General features: G+C 48.6%; 2 protein-coding genes across 4 annotated transcripts in view; one reads left to right on the top strand and one right to left on the bottom strand.

Moving 5' to 3' along the window:
* The window catches only part of LOC135050031 (serine racemase-like), a 63499-nt gene extending 56992 nt beyond the window's left edge, over positions 1–6507 (bottom strand). For both annotated transcript variants that reach the window (XM_063956130.1, XM_063956131.1), the window contains exon 1: positions 6353–6507. In XM_063956130.1, coding sequence (XP_063812200.1) covers positions 6353–6507 — 155 coding nt within the window. The remainder of the gene's footprint in view (positions 1–6352) is intronic.
* Positions 6508–6658: 151 nt separating this feature from the next.
* The window catches only part of SMG6 (SMG6 nonsense mediated mRNA decay factor), a 547213-nt gene continuing 532030 nt past the window's right edge, over positions 6659–21841 (top strand). Inside the window, exons 1-2 of one of the 2 annotated variants that reach the window (XM_063956128.1) lie at positions 6659–6746; positions 13028–13104. Coding sequence is in view for 1 of the 2 variants with exons in the window: in XM_063956126.1 (XP_063812196.1) it covers positions 6662–6746 (85 nt within the window). In the remaining variant the exon portion in view is untranslated. The remainder of the gene's footprint in view (positions 6747–13027; positions 13105–21841) is intronic. The other variant, XM_063956126.1, reaches the window with a different exon arrangement.

Raw genomic sequence — 21841 nt, 5'->3', positions numbered from 1 at the left:
CACAGCTCCGTTGGAGGGAAGCTCCCTGGCTCTCCCCTGCAGTCACTACACTACAGAAAGGGTTAAAAAAGAGAGGGGGGCACTAATTAGGCGCAGTATTAACAATACAGCAGCAATAAGGGGAAAAACAGTTATATAAGGTTATCCCTGTATATATATAGCGCTCTGGTGTGTGCTGGCAAACTCTCCCTCTGTCTCCCCAAAGGGCTAGTGGGGTCCTGTCCTCTATCAGAGCATTCTCTATGTGTGTGCTGTGTGTTGGTACGTTTGTGTCGACATGTATGAGGAGGAAAATGATGTGGAGGCGGAGCAAATTGCCTGTAATAGGGATGTCACCCCCTAGGGGGTCGACACCTGAGTGGGTGAACTGTTGGAAGGAATTAACAGTGTCAGCTCTTTACAAAAGATAGTGGTTGACATGAGACAGCCGGCTACTCAGCTTGTGCCTGTCCAGACGTCTCATAGGCCGTCAGGGGCTCTAAAGCGCCCGTTACCTCAGATGGCAGATACAGACGCCGACACGGATACTGACTCCAGTGTCGACGGTGAAGAGACAAATGTGACTTCCAGTAGGGCCACACGTTACATGATTGAGGCAATGAAAAATGTTTTACACATTTCTGATAATATGAGTACCACCAAAAGGGGTATTATGTTCGGTGAGGAAAAACTACCTGTAGTTTTCCTGAATCTGAGAAATTAAATGAGGTGTGTGATATATCCTTTCCCGCCAGAGGTTAGGGTGCGTTGGGAAACACCCCCTAGGGTGGATAAAGCGCTCACACGCTTGTAAAAACAAGGGCTCTACCCTCTCCTGAGATGGCCGCCCTTAAGGATCCTGCTGATAGAAAGCAGGAGGGTATCCTAAAATGTATTTACACACATACTGGTGTTATACTGCGACCAGCAATCGCCTCAGCCTGGATGTGCAGTGCTGGGTTGGCGTGGTCGGATTCCCTGACTGAGAATATTGATACCCTAGATAGGGACAGTATATTATTGCCTATAGAGCATTTAAAAGATGCATTTCTATATATGCGTGATGCACAGCGGAATATTTGCCGACTGGCATCAAGAGTAAGTGCGTTGTCCATTTCTGCCAGAAGAGGGTTATGGACACGACAGTGGTCAGGTGATGCGGATTCCAAACGGCATATGGAAGTATTGCCTTATAAAGGGGAGGAGTTATTTGGGGTCGGTCTTTCAGACCTGGTGGCCATGGCAACAGCTGGGAAATCCACGTTTTTACCCCAGGTCGCCTCTCAACATAAGAAGACGCCGTATTATCAGGCGCAGTCCTTTCGTTCCCATAAGGGCAAGCGGGCAAAAGGTTCCTCATTTCGGCCCCGTGACAGAGGAAGAGGAAAAAGGCTGCAGAAATCAGCCAGTTCCCAGGAACAGAAGCCCTCTCCCGCCTCTGCCAAGCCCTCAGCATGAAGCTGGGGCTTTACAAGCGGACTCAGGCACGGTGGGGGCCCGTCTCAAGAATTTCAGCGCGCAGTGGGCTCACTCGCAAGTAGACCCCTGGATCCTTCAGGTGGTATCTCAGGGGTACAAATTGGAATTCGAGACGTCTCCCCCTCGCCGTTTCCTAAAGTAGGCTTTACCGACGTCTCCCTCCGACAGGGAGGCAGTTTTGGAAGCCATTCACAAGCTGTATTCCCAGCAGGTGATAATCAAGGTACCCCTCCTGCAACAGGGAAAGGGGTATTATTCCACACTGTTGTGGTACCGAAGCCGGACGGCTCGTGCGACCGATTTTAAATCTAAAATCTTTGAACACTTACATACAGAAGTTCAAATTCAAGATGGAGTCACTCAGAGCAGTGATTGCGAACCTGGAAGAAGGGGACTACATGGTGTCTCTGGACATCAAGGATGCTTACCTTCATGTCCCAATTTACCCTTCTCACCAAGGGTACCTCAGGTTTGTGGTACAGAACTGTCACTATCAGTTTCAGACGCTGCCGTTTGGATGGTCCACGGCACCCCGGGTCTTTACCAAGGTAATGGCCGAAATGATGATACTCCTTCGAAGGAAGGGAGTTTTAGTTATCCCTTACTTGGACGATCTCCTGATAAGGGTAAGATCCAGAGAACAGTTGGAGGTCGGTGTAGCACTATCTCAGGTAGTGTTGCGGCAGCACGGTTGGATTCTCAATATTCCAAAATCGCAGCTCGTTCCGACGACTCGTCTTCTGTTCCTAGGGATGATCCTGGACACAGTCCAGAAAAAGGTGTTTCTCCCGGAGGAGAAAGCCAGGGAGTTATCCGAGCTAGTCAGGAACCTCCTAAAACCGAGCCAAGTCTCAGTGCATCAATGCACAAGGGTTATGGGAAAAATGGTGGCTTCCTACGAAGCAATCCCATTCGGCAGATTCCACGCAAGAACTTTCCAGTGGGACCTGCTGGACAAATGGTCCGGGTCGCATCTTCAGATGCATCAGCGGATAACCCTGTCACCAAGGACAAGGGTGTCCCTCCTGTGGTGGTTGCAGAGTGCTCATCTTCTAGAGGGCCGCAGATTCGGCATTCACGACTGGGTCCTGGTGACCACGGATGCCAGCCTGCGAGGCTGGGGAGCAGTCACACAGGGAAGAAATTTCCAGGGCTTATGGTCAAGCCTGGAGACATCACTTCACATAAATATCCTGAAGCTAAGGGCCATTTACAATGCTCTAAGCTTAGCAAGACCTCTGCTTCAAGGTCAGCCGGTGTTGATCCAGTCGGACAACATCACGGCAGTCACCCACGTAAACAGACAGGGTGGCACAAGAAGCAGGAGGGCAATGGCAGAAGCTGCAAGGATTCTTCGCTGGGCGGAAAATCATGTGATAGCACTGTCAGCAGTATTCATTCCGGGAGTGGACAACTGGGAAGCAGACTTCCTCAGCAGACACAACCTCCACCCGGGAGAGTGGGGACTTCACCCAGAAGTTTTCCACATGAGTATAAACCGTTGGGAAAAACTCGACAGGTATTGCGCCAGGTCAAGGGACCCTCAGGCAATAGCTGTAGACGCTCTGGTAACACCGTGGGTGTACCGGTCAGTGTATGTGTTCCATCCTCTGCCTCTCATACCCAAGGTACTGAGAATTATAAGATGGAGAGGAGCAAGCACTATATTCGTGGCTCCGGATTGGCCAAGAAGGACTTGGTAACCGGAACTTCAAGAGATGCTCACGGAGGATCCGTGGCCTCTACCTCTAAGAAGGGACCTGCTCCAGCAAGGACCCTGTCTGTTCCAAGACTTACCGCGGCTGCGTTTGACGGCATGGCGGTTGAACGCCGGATCCTGAAGGAAAAAGGCATTCCGGATGAAGTCATCCCTATCCTGATCAAAGCCAGGAAGGATGTAACCGAAAAACATTATCACCGCATTTGGCGAAAATATGTTGCGTGGTGCGAGGCCAGTAAGGCCCGACGGAGGAATTTCAACTGGGTCGATTCCTACATTTCCTGCAAACAGGAGTGTCTATGGGCCTGAATTTGGGGTCCATTAAGGTTCAAATTTCGGCCCTGTCAATTTTCTTCCAAAAAGAACTAGCTTCAGTCCCTGAAGTTCAGACGTTTGTAAAAGGGGTACTGTATATACAGCCTCCTTTTGTGCCTCCAGTGGCACCTTGGGATCTCAATGTAGTTTTTGGGTTCCAAAAGTCACATTGGTTTGAACTCTGTGGAGTTAAAATATCTCACATGGAAAGTGGTCATGCTGTTGGCCCTGGCCTGGGCCAGGCGCGTGTCAGAATTGGCGGCTTTATCCTGTAAAAGCCCTTATCTGACTTTACATTCGGACAGGGCGGAATTGAGGACTCGTCCTCAGTTTCTCCCTAAGGTGGTTTCAGCGTTTCACCTGAACCAACCTATTGTGGTGCCTGCGGCTACTAGGGACTTGGAGGACTCCAAGTTGCTAGACGTTGTCAGGGCCCTGAAAAGTTTCCAGGACGGCTGGAGTCAGAAAATCTGACTCGCTGTTTATCCTGTATGCACCCAACAAGCTGGGTGCTCCTGCTTCTAAGCAGACTATTGCTCGTTGGATTTGTAGTACAATTCAGCTTGCACATTCTGTGGTAGGCCTGCCACAGCCAAAAATCTGTAAATGCCCACTCCACAAGGAAGGTGGGCTCATCTTGGGCGGCTGCCCGAGGGGTCTCGGCTTTACAACTTTGCCGAGCAGCTACTTGGTCAGGAGCAAATACGTTTGTAAAATTCTACAAATTTGATACCCTGGCTGAGGAGGACCTGGAGTTCTCTCATTTGGTGCTGCAGAGTCATCCGCACTCTCCCGCCCGTTTGGGAGCTTTGGTATAATCCCCATGGTCCTTACGGAGTCCCCAGCATCCACTAGGACGTCAGAGAAAATAAGAATTTACTTACCGATAATTCTATTTCTCGTAGTCCGTAGTGGATGCTGGGCGCCCATCCCAAGTGCGGATTGTCTGCAATACTGGTACATAGTTATTGTTACCAAAAATCGGGTTATTGCTGTAGTGAGCCATCTTTTCTAGAGGCTCCTCTGTTATCATGCTGTTAACTGGGTTTAGATCACAAGTTATACGGTGTGATTGGTGTGGCTGGTATGAGTCTTACCCGGGATTCAAAATCCTTCCTTATTGTGTACGCTCGTCCGGGCACAGTATCCTAACTGAGGCTTGGAGGAGGGTCATAGGGGGAGGAGCCAGTGCACACCAGGTAGTCCTAAAGCTTTACTTTTGTGCCCTGTCTCCTGCGTAGCCGCTATTCCCCATGGTCCTTACGGAGTCCCCAGCATCCACTACGGACTACGAGAAATAGAATTATCGGTAAGTAAATTCTTATTATTGTTCGTGAGTTAATACACATCGGAGAACAGTACATAAATATGCATAACCCTATATATTCAAAATGAGATGATGAGAACTGTAGTGTATTACAGAGATACACCGCGTACTGACATGTCATAACACCAGCGACTTGACCCCGGGAAATGATTCTATAAGATGCTGCAAACTTAACTGTAACAATGCCAAACTGCGATCTAAACTGAAACGCCATGCAAAATAGTCTCAGTGGTAACTATGAACCCAAACCATGCGGTTCCATTTAATACATAGGGGGTCATTCTGACCCGATCGCACGCTGCAGTTTATCGCATCGGTGCGATCGGGTCAGAACTGCGCATGCCAGACGGCCGAAGGCCGTCGGGCCGTTACGATCGCCTCTGCCTGATTAACAGGCAGAGGCGCGGTCACTGGGCGGGCGAAACGGTGGCGCTTGGTCGCCAGGCCGAACGAGGGGCGGGCCGCAGCGGCTGCGAGAGGTCACATGCAGCTGCTGCGGGCCGGGGAGCGACGAGTATCTCCCGGCCAGCACGCTAAAGCTGCGCTGGTTGCGAGCTACTCTTGAAGTGCAAAGTCATCGCCACTGTGCGATGCCTTTGCACTTCTGCGGGGGGGGTGCGGCACTGACATGCGGGGCGGGATAACCCTGTGCAGGGTGTCCCCCCGCATGTCAGTGTGAATGATCGTAGCTGTGCTAAATTTAGCACAGCTACGATCATCTGTTATCAGATCATCTGTCATTAGGGCCTAATTCAGACCTGATCGCTAGCAAGTGATTTTTGCACAGCTGCGATCAGATAGCCGCTGCCTACATGGGGAGTGTATATTAGCTGTGCAAGTGTGCGAACACATGTGTAGCAGAACTGTACAAACAGATCTTGTGCGGTCTCTGAGTAGCCCAGGACTTACTCAGCCACTGAGATCACATCAGCCTGTCCTGGACCGGAATTGACGTCAGGATCCCTCCCTGCAAACGCTTGGAAACGCCTGCGTTTTTTCCAGACAATCCCTGAAAACGGTTAGTTGACACCCACAAACGCCTTCTTCCTGTCAATCTCTTTGTGATCGCCACTGTGACCAGTGGACTACGATTGGGAACAGTAACCTTGCCCGAAGCTTGGCGAGCCATGCGAGGGGACGTGGTGCACTAATGGGGCTTGTTTGTGGCAGAAAAGTGACAAAACACCCCAAAAAACAAAAAATAAATTGTGTCTACTTTTTTTGTGTCAACCATTTACATGTCGACCTTTCTTACTGTACCTATTTTATGTCAACATTTTGACCCTGTTGACCTAATGCATGTGATGTCTACCATTAGTGGTAGACCTATTGACTGTAGACCTTTTTAGTGTAGATCTAATAATCCACACCCCTCATAGGGCACCTAAGCAGTATATTGTGTGTGTGTGTGTGTGTGTGTGTGTGTGTGTGTGTGTGTGTGTGTAAAAAATAATAATAATAATTAAAAAATAATAATAATAACAATAATAATAATAAATAAATAAAATGTTATCTGTATTCTATAGTCTTACCTTGCTGAAGTACTGTATACTGTGAAGGCAGTCGTAGTAGGAGGCAGCGATTGTACAGTATAGTTTAGCAGCGACCTGTTGTACTTTCCGTACAACATCATGGCAGCGCCGGAGCGCCCTGCTACTGTAGCTAAGCTTGGCCGTAGTAGAGACATGGTTCATTTTCCGTACACAGCCTGTACGGCTCACCCTGGTGCTACGGCCGTTTCCGCGTAGCGTCAGCGTGACGCCAGTGGTTTGGCCCAACGCGCTCGCCGTCCTCGTACACTTCACTTCTTGTTTTGATTCCTGCTGGCGGTCGCTGGGAAGATGGCGGAGACGTTGGAGCGGGTTAGGATCTCTGCCTCCGACCTACGGAACTTGCTGGCAGCCGGGGACATCACGGTGACCAGAGGTACAGCAGGTGCAGGAGGGTCCTGTAGATTGTCCCTTGGGCTGTGTTGGTCACATGCTGTCAGTAGTGTCACTTGTGGTGAGCAACACGCCCCCTCACCCAGTGCATGTACTGCAGACAGCAGCCTCAGCCTGTGCCTCTTACTCATTATCTCCTTTTATTAGCCTTGTGTAGGTACTCCTGTCTGTAGCTCTGCTTCTTACAGCACTCATGGTACCTGGCCAGAGCTATGAGGTGTCTTATTGGACTTCGTATTGTTCACTCTTTGATAGCTTTCCCTCTTTCCAGGCATGTTCTCTGCTGTGTATTTATGTTTGTTTTAATGTGTATTTATATTTGTTTTAATGTGTTCATAGTAAGTTCATACCCTCAACAGTTTGTAAACTGAAGATATTAGTGCTAGAAACCCAAAACTAATCTACCTTTATTAAAGAGTTCGCACAAAAGTTACATGTGTTCATTCCATACTCCCACAACCCTACCGGTTCCAGGCTAAAACTGCTGCCAACATTGCTGTATGACAGGATCTTGCAGGCCACTGAGCACTTTCTTTGTGTATGAGTTAATTCATGTATGAAATTTCTGTTTCACTATGGATTGTGAGCCGAGACCTCTTATTTCTCTATCGTCCTAGTGGATGCTGGGGTTCCTGAAAGGACCATGGGGAATAGCGGCTCCGCAGGAGACAGGGCACAAAAAGTAAAGCTTTTCCAGATCAGGTGGTGTGCACTGGCTCCTCCCCCTATGACCCTCCTCCAGACTCCAGTTAGATTTTTGTGCCCGGCCGAGAAGGGTGCAATTCTAGGTGGCTCTCATAAAGAGCTGCTTAGAGAAAGTTTAGCTTAGGTTTTTTATTTTACAGTGATTCCTGCTGGCAACAGGATCACTGCAACGAGGGACAGAGCGGAGAAGAAGTGAACTCACCTGCGTGCAGGATGGATTGGCTTCTTGGCTACTGGACATCAGCTCCAGAGGGACGATCACAGGTACAGCCTGGATGGTCACCGGAGCCGCGCCGCCGGCCCCCTTGCAGATGCTGAAGTAAGAAGAGGTCCAGAATCGGCGGCTGAAGACTCCTGCAGTCTTCTAAAGGTAGCGCACAGCACTGCAGCTGTGCGCCATTTTCCTCTCAGCACACTTCACACGCAGTCACTGAGGGTGCAGGGCGCTGGGGGGGGGGCGCCCTGGGAGGCAAATGTAAACCTATATAAAGGCTAAAAATACCTCACATATAGCCCCCAGAGGCTATATGGAGATATTTAACCCCTGCCTGTATTCACAAAATAGCGGGAGACGGGGAGCGACGAGTATCTCCCGGCCAGCACGCGGCGCCATTTCCTCTCACAGCTCCGCTGGTCAGGACGGCTCCCAGGTCTCTCCCCTGCACTGCACTACAGAAACAGGGTAAAACAGAGAGGGGGGGCAAATTTAATGGCAATATCTTGATATATATAAAGCAGCTATAAGGGAGCACTTATTATAAGGCTATCCCTGTCATATATAGCGCTTTTTGGTGTGTGCTGGCAGACTCTCCCTCTGTCTCCCCAAAGGGCTAGTGGGTCCTGTCTTCGTTTAGAGCATTCCCTGTGTGTCTGCTGTGTGTCGGTACGTGTGTGTCGACATGTATGAGGACGATATTGGTGTGGAGGCGGAGCAATTGCCAAATATGGGGATGTCACCTCCTAGGGGGTCGACACCAGAATGGATGCCTTTATTTATGGAATTACGGGATAGTGTCAACACGCTAAAGCAGTCGTTTGACGACATGAGGCGGCCGGACAATCAATTAGTGCCTGTCCAGGCGCCTCAAACACCGTCAGGGGCTGTAAAACGCCCTTTGCCTCAGTCGGTCGACACAGACCCAGACACAGGCACTGATTCCAGTGGTGACGGTGACGAATCAACCGTATTTTCCAGTAGGGCCACACGTTATATGATTTTGGCAATGAAGGAGGCGTTACATTTAGCTGATACTACAGGTACCACTAAACAGGGTATTATGTGGGGTGTGAAAAAACTACCTATAGTTTTTCCTGAATCAGAAGAATTAAATGACGTGTGTGATGAAGCGTGGGTTGCCCCTGATAAAAAGCTGATAATTTCAAAGAAATTATTGGTATTATACCCTTTCCCGCCAGAGGTTAGGGAGCGCTGGGAAACACCTCCTAGGGTGGACAAGGCGCTAACACGCTTATCAAAACAAGTGGCGTTACCTTCTCCTGAGACGGCCGCACTTAAAGATCCATCAGATAAGAGGATGGAAAATATCCAAAAAAGTATATACACACATGCAGGTGTTATACTACGACCAGCTATAGCGACTGCCTGGATGTGCAGTGCTGGGGTAGTTTGGTCAGAGTCCCTGATTGAAAATATTGATACCCTGGACAGGGACAATATTTTACTGTCGTTAGAACAAATAAAGGATGCATTTCTTTATATGCGTGATGCACAGAGGGATATCTGCACACTGGCATCACGGGTAAGTGCTATGTCCATTTCGGCCAGAAGAGCTTTATGGACGCGACAGTGGACAGGCGATGCGGATTCAAAACGGCATATGGAAGTTTTGCCGTATAAAGGGGAGGAGTTATTTGGAGTCGGTCTATCAGATTTGGTGGCCACGGCTACAGCCGGGAAATCCACCTTTCTACCTCAAGTCACTCCCCAACAGAAAAAGGCACCGACTTTTCAACCGCAGCCCTTTCGTTCCTTTAAAAATAAGAGAGCAAAGGGCTATTCATATCTGCCACGAGGCAGAGGTCGAGGGAAGAAACAGCAACAGGCAGCTCCTTCCCAGGAACAGAAGCCCTCCCCGGCTTCTACAAAAGCCTCAGCATGACGCTGGGGCTTCTCAAGCGGACTCGGGGACGGTGGGAGGTCGTCTCAAAAATTACAGCGCGCAGTGGGCTCACTCGCAGGTAGATCCATGGATCCTGCAGATGATATCTCAGGGGTACAGGTTGGAATTAGAGACAGATCCACCTCGCCGTTTCCTGAAGTCTGCCTTACCAACGTCCCCTTCCGAAAGGGAGACGGTTTTGGAAGCCATTCACAAGCTGTACTCTCAGCAGGTGATAGTCAAGGTACCTCTTCTACAACAAGGGAAGGGGTATTATTCCACTCTATTTGTGGTACCGAAGCCGGATGGCTCGGTAAGGCCTATTCTAAATCTGAAGTCCTTGAACCTGTACATAAAGAAGTTCAAGTTCAAGATGGAGTCACTCAGAGCAGTGATAGCGAACCTGGAAGAAGGGGACTTTATGGTATCCTTGGACATCAAGGATGCGTATCTCCACGTTCCAATTTACCCCTCACACCAGGGGTACCTCAGGTTCGTTGTACAAAACTGTCACTATCAGTTTCAGACGCTGCCGTTTGGTTTGTCCACGGCACCTCGGGTCTTTACAAAGGTAATGGCCGAGATGATGATTCTTCTTCGAAGAAAAGGCGTATTAATTATCCCATACTTGGACGATCTCCTAATAAGGGCAAGGTCCAGAGAACAGCTAGAGATGGGATTAGCAATATCTCAAGAGGTGCTAAAGCAGCACGGATGGATTCTGAATATTCCAAAATCCCAATTAATGCCGACAACTCGTCTGCTGTTCCTAGGGATGATTCTGGACACGGTTCAGAAAAAGGTTTTTCTTCCCGAGGAAAAAGCCAAGGAGTTATCCGACCTGGTCAGGAATCTCCTAAAACCAGGAAAGGTGTCTGTACATCAATGCACGCATCTTCAGATGCACCTGCGGATAACCCTGTCTCCAAGGACAAGGGTATCTCTTCTGTGGTGGTTGCAGAGGGCTCATCTATTGGAGGGCCGCAGATTCGGCATACAGGATTGGATCCTGGTGACCACGGACGCCAGCCTGAGAGGCTGGGGAGCAGTCACACAAGGAAGAAACTTCCAGGGAGTGTGGTCGAGCCTGGAAAAGTCTCTTCACATAAACATTCTGGAACTAAGAGCAATCTACAATGCTCTAAGCCAGGCGGAACCTCTGCTTCAAGGAAGACCGGTGTTGATCCAGTCGGACAACATCACGGCAGTCGCCCATGTAAACAGACAGGGCGGCACAAGAAGCAGGAGTGCAATGGCAGAAGCTGCCAGGATCCTTCGCTGGGCGGAGAATCACGTGATAGCACTGTCAGCAGTGTTCATCCCGGGAGTGGACAACTGGGAAGCAGACTTCCTCAGCAGACACGATCTTCACCCGGGAGAGTGGGGACTTCATCCAGAAGTTTTCCACATGCTAATAAACCGTTGGGAAAGACCAATGGTGGACATGATGGCGTCTCGCCTCAACAAAAAACTGGACAGGTATTGCGCCAGGTCAAGAGATCCGCAGGCAATAGCTGTGGACGCGCTGGTAACACCTTGGGTGTACCAGTCGGTGTATGTGTTTCCTCCTCTGCCTCTCATACCAAAGGTATTGAGAATCATACGGCAAAGCGGAGTAAGAACGATACTAGTGGCTCCGGATTGGCCAAGAAGGTCTTGGTACCCGGAACTTCAAGAGATGGTCACGGACGATCCGTGGCCTCTACCTCTAAGACAGGACCTGCTTCAGCAGGGACCGTGTCTATTCCAAGACTTACCGCGGCTGCGTTTGACGGCATGGCGGTTGAACGCCAGATCCTAAAAGGAAAAGGCATTCCAGAAGAAGTCATTCCTACCTTGATTAAGGCAAGAAAGGAAGTCACCGCGAAGCATTATCACCGCATTTGGCGGAAATATGTTGCGTGGTGCGAGGATCGGAGTGCTCCGACGGAGGAATTTCAACTGGGTCGTTTCCTACATTTCCTGCAATCAGGATTGTCTATGGGTCTCAAATTGGGATCTATTAAGGTTCAAATTTCGGCCCTGTCAATATTCTTCCAAAAAGAATTGGCCTCAGTTCCTGAGGTCCAGACTTTTGTCAAAGGAGTACTGCATATACAGCCTCCTGTGGTGCCTCCGGTGGCACCGTGGGATCTAAATGTAGTTTTAGATTTCCTCAAATCCCATTGGTTTGAACCACTAAAAAATGTGGATTTGAAATATCTCACATGGAAAGTGACTATGTTACTGGCCCTGGCGTCCGCCAGGAGAGTATCTGAACTGGCGGCTTTATCTTATAAAAGCCCTTATTTAATTTTCCATTCGGATAGGGCAGAGCTGCGGACGCGTCCGCATTTTCTCCCTAAGGTGGTATCAGCGTTTCACCTGAACCAGCCTATTGTAATGCCTGCGGCTACAAGCGACTTGGAGGACTCCAAGTTGTTGGACGTTGTCAGAGCTTTAAAAATATACATTTCAAGGACGGCTGGAGTCAGAAAATCTGACTCGCTGTTTATACTGTATGCACCCAACAAGTTGGGTGCGCCTGCTTCTAAGCAGTCGATTGCTCGTTGGATTTGTAACACAATTCAACTTGCACATTCTGTGGCAGGCCTGCCACAGCCTAAATCTGTTAAGGCCCATTCCACAAGGAAGGTGGGCTCATCTTGGGCGGCTGCCCGAGGGGTCTCGGCATTACAACTCTGCCGAGCAGCTACGTGGTCAGGGGAGAACACGTTTGTAAAATTCTACAAATTTGATACCCTGGCAAAGGAGGACCTGGAGTTCTCTCATTCGGTGCTGCAGAGTCATCCGCACTCTCCCGCCCGTTTGGGAGCTTTGGTATAATCCCCATGGTCCTTTCAGGAACCCCAGCATCCACTAGGACGATAGAGAAAATAAGAATTTACTTACCGATAATTCTATTTCTCGGAGTCCGTAGTGGATGCTGGGCGCCCATCCCAAGTGCGGATTATCTGCAATACTTGTACATAGTTATTGTTAACTAATTCGGGTTATTGTTTAGGGAGCCATCTTTCAGAGGCTCCTCTGTTATCATACTGTTAACTGGTTTTAGATCACAAGTTGTACGGTGTGATTGGTGTGGCTGGTATGAGTCTTACCCGGGATTCAAAATCCTCCCTTATTGTGTACGCTCGTCCGGGCACAGTACCTAACTGGAGTCTGGAGGAGGGTCATAGGGGGAGGAGCCAGTGCACACCACCTGATCTGGAAAAGCTTTACTTTTTGTGCCCTGTCTCCTGCGGAGCCGCTATTCCCCATGGTCCTTTCAGGAACCCCAGCATCCACTACGGACTCCGAGAAATAGAATTATCGGTAAGTAAATTCTTATTTTCTGTTAATAATCAGTTTTTTGTTTTATTCTGTTGTGTTCCTAATTATAAACTGCAATGGAATATGTTATGTGCTATATAAATACACTAACATTTACTTTTTATAGTGCTAGCATTCTCTGGTTCACTTCACAATTGAAACAAAACGGTAATAAAACAAGACTAGGAAAGAACAAGCAGAGAGGTAAGAGGACTCTCCTCGCAAGCTTACAAAGTACAGGGAAATATGCAATATGTAGCACTATCAGTCTAGCCCAGGCATTCCCAACCTCGGTCCTCAAGGCATACTAAGGGCTGTAACACACGCACCGGTTTTTCCCGGATGGCAAAAAGCCGGACAAACTTTGACCGGCTTTTTGCCATCCGGGAGGGTCTTTCACACACAACGGCTTTGAGCCGTGTGTAGTGCTGTGCGCATGCGCGGCGGCTAAAAACCGTTGTGGGTGTGTGTGAAAGCTCCCTTTCTCTCTCTCTCTCTCTCTCTCTCTCTCTCTCTCTCTCTCTCTCTCTCTCTCTCTCTCTCTCTCTCTCTCTCTCTCTCTCTCTCTCTCTCTCTCTCTCTCTCTCTCTCATACATACACACACACACACACACACACAGTTCTCTGCCTACAAAGACGCCCCGGCAGCCGGACCTTCCTGTGGATATTTCTGGCTGCAACCCGGCAGCAGGGCCGTGGCCGTGCCGTGTGAAAGAACCCTACACCATACATTGTTAATTACAATACCGGCACGGGAAAAAGCCATCCGGCTTTTTCCCGTCCCGCAAAAGCTGCCGCATGTGTTACAGCCCTAACCGTATAGGTATTAGTGATATCCAGGCTTCATCACACATGGTTAAATAAAAAAAAAATGAGGTACTAATTAAGTCACGTGTGCTCAAGCATGGATATCACTAACACCAGGACTCTACCTTGAGGATTGAGGTTGGGAATGCCTGGTCCAGCCAGATTGCAAACATTCTTGGTGGGCTGTATGGTCCAGTCAGGCAGTCATGTTGGCCCGGGGTCAGCAGGATGTGTGAGCGTAGAAAGAGAACATATATAAAGTTGTGTGGACTGTGGAGAGAGGAGGCAATTGGTAGAATAGGTTATGGCGGTTATGTGGGTGGTTCTGTTAATAAGATTATAAATACATTAATACCAACAAACGTAAATTCATTGCTGCGCATGTTCGCTAAATATTTAGATTGCTTGGGATGGTGAAAAAAAAAAAGTTTTGTGCGGACGTATACAGCAATTGGTCATAATAATGGCCTCATGTCTTTCACACTGGACTCCTTCTTAAGGGCCACATACATTAGAACGATAATGCCCAATTTCGACCTTTTCGGGGCTATAAATCAGATGAAAAGTGGCAAATCGGATGTGTTTTACATCTGATCCGATGCGTGGTACCGTGAGATCATTAGTGCTGCACTCGTGATATGTTGGACCCCGCAGGCATGGCTGGGATCACATAAGATACATCGTATGCCAAAACGACTGCATACGATGTATCCTATGCGATCCTGCCACCCGGGAGGCTGCCGGGCGGTTCAAGGGAAATGCGTCATGAGGGTCAGATATGTCGCTGTAGTGTATGGGGCCCTTAAGTGACTTGCTTATTTGTTTATGTCGGCCTACAGTACATACAGTGTTAGAGGGAGAGGGGAAGGGCATGGTGGCTGCACAAAGCACCTGAGTACAGGAAGGCAAATTGGAAAGAGAAAATGAAAGCAATTAATCGTAATCATATTGAAGGGAATTCAAGTGCCAGCGAATTGTTCGCCCGGCCGAATCTGTGCGGCACCTGCCGCTCTTTACAGCAGCGGGAACTTGCATAAATGCGAATCAGCTGGGCATAAGTTGCGAAATGGGTTGCCGTTGGTAATGTTTAAATGCAATGTAAATTCGTACCCTTTGCCAGCACCTGAATTCCCCCCATTGTGTATATTAAGAGCCCACATATCCCTTTTAGTAAGTGTATTGGTGCAGTGTATTAAACTGGTGACAAGTACTGATATAATATTTAATATTTGTTACTATCTGTAAATGTGCTGAAGGCTATTGTAAGCGCAGACAATTTTCATATATAAGTGTGTGTGATTTGTTTCTTTTTGTGTAATTGTGGTTAAAAAACAAACAAACCATACTACTAGTGTCCAAGTGCAAATGAAATGATGTCCCATGTGTACAGTGGGGTGTGGTATGACTGGCCAGCTGTCGGGGTCCCGGCGCCCAGCTTATCGACGCCTGTATCCCGACCGCCGGAATACCGGCAGCCTGGGCGAGCGCTAAAGAGCCACTTGCGTGCACGGTGGTGCACCACGCTATTCAGAGTTGTCCTGAAGCCACTCCTTTGATATCTTGGCTGTGTGCTTAGGGACGTTGTCCTGCTGAAAGATGAACCGTCACCCCAGTCTGAGATCAAGAGCGCTCTGGAGCAGGTTTTCATCCAGGATGTCTCTGTAAATTGCTGCATTCATCTTTCCCCCTACTCTGACGAGTCTCCAAGTTCCTGTCGCTGAAAAACATCCTCACAGCATGATGCCGCCACCACCATGCTTTACTGTAGGGATGGTATTGGGCTGGTGATGAGTGGTGCCTGGTTTCCTCCAAACATGACGCCTGGCATTCACGCTAAAGAGTTCAATCTTTGTCTCATCAGACCAGAGAATTTTGTTTCTCATGGTCTGAGAGTCCTTCAGGTGCATTTTGGCAAACTCCAGGCGGGCTGCCGTGTGCTTTTTACTAAGGAATGGCTTCCGTCTTACCACTCTACCATACAGGCCTGATTGGTGGATTACTGCAGAGATGGTTGAGCTTCTGGATGGTTCTCCTTTCTTCACAGAGGAATGCTGTAGCGTCACCTCCCTGACTAGGGACTTTCTTCCCCAATTGCCCAGTTTAGATAGCCTGCCAGCTCTAGGAAGAGTCTTGATGGTTCCAAACTTCTTCCATTTACGGATGATGGAGGCCACTGTGTTCATTGGGACTTTCAAAGCAGCAGATATTTTTCTATACCCTTCCTCAGGTTTGTGCCTCGAGACAATCCTGTCTCGGAGGTCTACAGACAATTGCTTTGACTTCATGCTTGGCTCAGGCATGCACTGTTAAGTGTGGGACCTTATGTAGACAGGTGTGTGCCTTTCCAAATCATGTCCAAGCAACTGAATTTACCACTCCAATTAAGCTGTAGGAACATCTCAAGGATGCTCTGTGGAAACAGGATGTACCTGAGCTCAATTTTGAGCTTCATGGCAACGGCTGTGAATACTTATGTACATGTTATTTCTTAGTTTTTTATTTTTAATACATTTTGCAAAAATCACAAAAAACTTTCTCATACGTCCTAGAGGATGCTGGGGTCACCATAGAACCATGGGAGGTATAGACGGGATCCGCAGGAGACATGGGCACTTTAAGACTTTCAAAGGGTGTGAACTGGCTCCTCCCTCTATGCCCCTCCTCCAGACTCCAGTTTTAGAATTGTGCCCAGTGAGACTGGACGCACTACAGGGAGCTCTACTGAGTTTCTCTGAAAAATATTACATATTACTGAGGACCCGGCTGTCCCTGATAAAAGGGTCTGTATGCATAAGGAAAGGAAACCTGAGATAACGTTTCCTCCCTCTCATGAACCGAACATGCTATTTGAAAAAGTCTGGGAAGGTCCTGACAAAGTTTCAGATTCCCAAAAGAATTACGGTAGCTTATCCGTTTCCCTCGGCGGATAGGGAAAAGTGGGAATCACCCCCCACTGTGGACAAGGCCCTGTCACGTTTGTCTAAAAAGGTGGCTCTCCCGTCACCTGACACGGCGGCCCTTAAGGATCCTGCGGATCGTAAGCAAGAAACTACGTTAAAGTCCATTTATGCAACCACAGGTACGCTACTCAGACCTGTCATTGCATCTGCACGGGTAAGTAGTGCTATCGAAAAGTGGGCAGACAACTTGTCTTCTGAAATAGATACCCTAGATAGGGATAGCATCCTCTTGACGCTGGGTTATATCAAGGACGCTGCAGCATACCTTAAGGAAGCTGCGAGAGATATTGGTCTTTTGGGATGAAAGGCCAATGCCATGGCAGTCTCAGCTAGGCGAGCGTTATGGATTCACCAATGGAATGCTGATTCCAAGAAAAGTATGGAATCTCTACCATATAAAGGTAAGGCCTTATTTGGCGACGGTCTTGATGATTTGGTATCTACAGCTACCGCGGGTAAGTCATCCTTTTTGCCTTATGTTCCTCCACAACAAAGAAAACGCACCACTATCAGCTGCAGTCCTTTCGGCCCAATAAATACAGAAAGGGCCGAGGTTCTTCCTTCCTTGCTACTAGAGGAAGAGGTAAACGATCACCAGCCTTGTCAGGCTCCCAGGAGCAGAAGTCCTCCCAGGCTTCTGCCAGTTCCACCGCATGATGGGGCTCCTATGCGGGAGTCCGCATCGGTGGGGGCACGTCTCAAACTCTTCAGTCAGTTTTGGGTTTGTTCGGACCTAGACCCATGGGTTTTACAAATAGTATCCCAAGGGTACAAGCTGGAGTTTCAAGACGTTCCCCCTCGCCGTTTTTTCAAATCGGCCTTACCATCTTCTCTTCCGGATAGGGAAGTAGTTTGCGACGCAAGACAAAAGTTGTGTCAAAATCAAGTTATCGTCTGGGTTCCCCAGTCACAACAGGGAGAAGGTTTTTATTCGAGCCTGTTTGTGGTCCCAAAGCCGGACGGCTCAGTCAGACCAATCCTAAACCTGAAATCCCTACATTTCTTCCTAAAGAAATTCAAATTCAAGATGGAGTCTCTCCGAGCAGTGATCTCCACTCTGGAGGAAGGGGATTTTATGGTGTTGGTGGACATAAAGGATGTCTACTTACATGTTCCTATTTATCCTCCGCATTAGGCTTACCTGAGGTTTGCAATTCAGGATTGTCATTACCAATTTCAAATGTTGCCGTTTGGTGAAAATCCTCGGAGCCGTGGACAGACCAAAGTGATGGCGGAGATGATGGTTCTCCTTCGCAAGCAAGGAGTCACGATTATCCCGTACTTGGACGATCTCCTGATAAAGGCGAGATCCAGGGACCAGTTCGTGCAAAACGTTGCACTCTCCTGACAGTTCTTTAGCAACATGGTTGGCTCCTAAACTTGTCAAAATCACAGTTGATTCCGACGATGCGGTTGTCGTTTTTGGGAATAATATTGGACACAGAACTACAGAGAGTCTTTCTTCCAGTGGAAAAGGCTCTGGAGATCCAGAGTCTGGTCAAACAAATTCTGAAACCAGCAAGAGTGTCAATCCATCAATGCATTCGGTTGCTGGGGAAGATGGTTGCGGCCTACGAGGTCATTCCGTTTGGCAGGTTCCATGCCAGAGTGTTCCAGTGGGACCTGTTGGACAAGTGGTCCGGGTCCCACCTACACGTGCACCGGAGGATAATCCTGTCTTCCAAGACCAGGGTATCACTCCTGTGGTGGCTGCACGGCTCTCACCTCCTAGAGGGGCGCAGGTTCGGGACACAGGACTTGATCCTAGTGACCACGGATGCAAGCCTCCGAGGCTGGGGGGCAGTCACAATGGAAGAAAACTTCCAAGGAAGATGGTCAGGTCAGGAAACTTGTCTCCACATAAATGTTCTGGAGTTAAGGGCCATTTACAACGGCCTTCTGCAAGCGGAACATCTTCTTTGAGATCTGCCTGTACTGATCCAGTCGGACAATGTAACAGCAGTAGTGTACATAAACCGTCAGGGCGGAACGAAAAGCAGAGCGGCAATGGCAGAAGCCACAAGGATTTTCCGTTGGGCGGAAAAGCATACAAGCGCTCTGTCAGCGATCTTCATTCCAGGAGTGGACAACTGGGAAGCAGACTTCCTCAGCAGACACGATCTCCATCCTGGAGCGTGGGGCCTCAACCAAGAAGTCTTCACAGTGTTGACAAGTCGTTAGGGAGTTCCTCAAGTAGACATGATGGCATCTCGTCTCAACGAAAAGCTTCAGAGATATTGTTCCAGGTCAAGGGACCCTCAAGCAATTGCAGTGGATGCTCTGGTGACACCGTGGGTGTTTCAGTCGGTGTATGTATTCCCTCCACTTCCTCTCATTCAAAAAGTTCTAAAGATTATAAGAAGAACAAGGATTCGGGCGATCCTCATTGTCCCAGACTGGCCAAGGAGGGCTTGGTATCCGGATCTTCAGGAATTACTCATAGGAGATCCCTGGTCTCTTCCTCTGTGTGAGGACCTGCTACAACAGGGGCCGTGCGTGTATCGGGACTTACCGCAGCTACGTTTGACGGCATGGCAGTTGAGCGCCAAATCCTAGCCCGTAAGTGTATCCCAGTGAAGTCATTCCCACAATTATTCAGGCCAGAAAAGGGGTAATGTATAAACATTACCACCGTATTTGGAGGAAATATGTTTCTTGGTGTGAATCCATGGGGGCTCCTACGGAAGAGTTTCGGCTAGGACATTTTCTCCATTTTCTACAAACAGGTGTGGATGCGGGCTTAAAATTGGGCTCAATTAAGGTACAGATTTCAGCCTTATCGGTTTTCTTTCAGAAACAATTGGCCTCCCTTCCAGAGGTTCAGACTTTCGTGAAAGGCGTGTTGCACATCCAACCTCCATTTGTGCCTCCAGTGGCACCATGGGATCTTAATGTGGTGTTGCAGTTCCTTCAATCACACTGGTTTGAACCTTTACGGAAGGTGGAGTTGAAATTCCTCACTTGGAAAGTGGTCATCCTGTTGGCCTTGGCATCTGCAAGGCGGGTGTCTGAGTTAGCGGCCTTGTCTCACAAGAGCCCTTATTTGATCTTCCATGAAGATAGAGCTGAATTGAGGACACGTCAACTATTTCTACCGAAGGTGGTTTCCTCTTTCCACATGAACCAACCTATTGTGGTGCCTGTGGCTACTGACGCCTTCGCTGAGTCAAAATCTCTGGGTGTGGTCAGAGCTTTGAAGGTTTATGTCGCCAGAACGGCTCAGATTAGGAAAACAGAGGCTCTGTTTGTCCTGTATGCTCCCAACAAGGTTGGGTGTCCTGCTTCCAAGCAGACCATTGCACGCTGGATCTGTAACACGATTCAGCGTGCTCATTCCACGGCTGGTTTGCCGTTACCGGAATCGGTGAAGGCCCATTCTACTAGAAAGGTGGGCTCATCCTGGGCGACTTTGCCGAGCAGCTACTTGGTCGGGGTCAAACACATTTGCAAAGTTCTACAATTTTTACACCTTAAATGGAATCTTTCCTGTGCACCACGCACAGCGCAAAGATGTAAACAAAGAGGGTCTGCCTTTAGATTATTTACACCTGTATGGATGTCTCTCCACAGACACCAAAGTACAAATAGAGAAAGAAAAGGATAGGAGTAAAATAACACAAGGCGCCACAGATTATGTACATAACACTAAATATAGAACATACGTCCCTTCTATGGCTGAGTCCAATTTCAGCCAGATTTTCCACCTCATTCATTGACCAATCATGTCAACATATATGCAAAATAGAGGGGAAAGTACCATCATGTGTAGAAAGCATAACATTTTAATATAACACGGAATATTAACATACAGCAAGTAGCAATTGAACATGTAAAAACAGCCACAGTAGATCCACAGAATAATTACCAGATGGTCTGAGAACCTGAAAAAAGTTCTCAAACAAGCTCTTAAATCGCCCAAAAACCATCCGGATCTGGAAACTGGGAAAGATAACCTGGTTCTTATTAAGCCGGATCTTCTGGAAATGGCTGGTATAGGTAGTCAGATAGCCAATGCGTTTCAACTCCTTCCTGGAGTCTTTTTCAAGGCATAGAAGGGACGTATATTCTATATTTAGTGTTATGTACATAATCTGTGGCGCCTTGTGATATTTTACTCCTATCCTTTTCTTTCTCTAATTTTTACACCTTGGCTGATGAAGACCTTAAGTTCGGTCAATCAGTGCTGCAGAGTCATCCGCACTCTCCCGCCCGTTCTAGAGCTTTGGTATAACCCCATGGTTCTATGGTGAACCCAGCATCCTCTAGGACAGGCATGTCCAAACTGCCGCCCTCCAGCTGTTGTGAAACTACATTTCTCTAACGTCCTAAGTGGATGCTGGGGACTCCGTAAGGACCATGGGGAATAGCGGCAGGAGACTGGGCACAAAAGTAAAGCTTTAGAACTACCTGGTGTGCACTGGCTCCTCCCCCTATGACCCTCCTCCAAGCCTCCGTTAGATTTTTGTGCCCTAACGAGAAGGGTGCACACTAGGTGGCTCTCCTGAGCTGCTTAGTGAAAAGTTTAGTTTTAGGTTTTTTATGTTCAGTGAGACCTGCTGGCAACAGGCTCACTGCATCGAGGGACTAAGGGGAGAAGAAGCGAACTCACCTGCGTGCAGAGTGGATTGGGCTTCTTAGGCTACTGGACATTAGCTCCAGAGGGACGATCACAGGCCCAGCCATGGATGGGTCCCAGAGCCGCGCCGCCGGCCCCCTTACAGAGCCAGAAGACGGAAGAGGTCCGGGAAATCGGCGGCAGAAGACGTCCTGTCTTCAATAAGGTAGCGCACAGCACCGCAGCTGTGCGCCATTGCTCTCAGCACACTTCACACTCCGGTCACTGAGGGTGCAGGGCGCTGGGGGGGGGGGGCGCCCTGAGACGCAATAAAAACACCTTGGATGGCAAAAAAATGCATCACATATAGCTCCTGGGCTATATGGATGAATTTAACCCCTGCCAGAATACACAGAAAAACGGGAGATAAGGCCGCCGAGAAGGGGGCGGAGCCTATCTCCTCAGCACACTGGCGCCATTTTCCCTCACAGCTCCGTTGGAGGGAAGCTCCCTGGCTCTCCCCTGCAGTCACTACACTACAGAAAGGGTTAAAAAAGAGAGGGGGGCACTAATTACGCGCAGTATTAAAAATACAGCAGCTATAAGGGGAAAAACACT

This window comes from Pseudophryne corroboree, chromosome 2 (assembly GCF_028390025.1).
Source record: "Pseudophryne corroboree isolate aPseCor3 chromosome 2, aPseCor3.hap2, whole genome shotgun sequence".
In the NCBI taxonomy this organism is placed as follows: Eukaryota; Metazoa; Chordata; class Amphibia; order Anura; family Myobatrachidae; genus Pseudophryne; species Pseudophryne corroboree.
The sequence above is the reverse complement of the archived record's forward strand: the minus strand, read 5'-3'. Positions and strand labels throughout refer to the sequence as shown.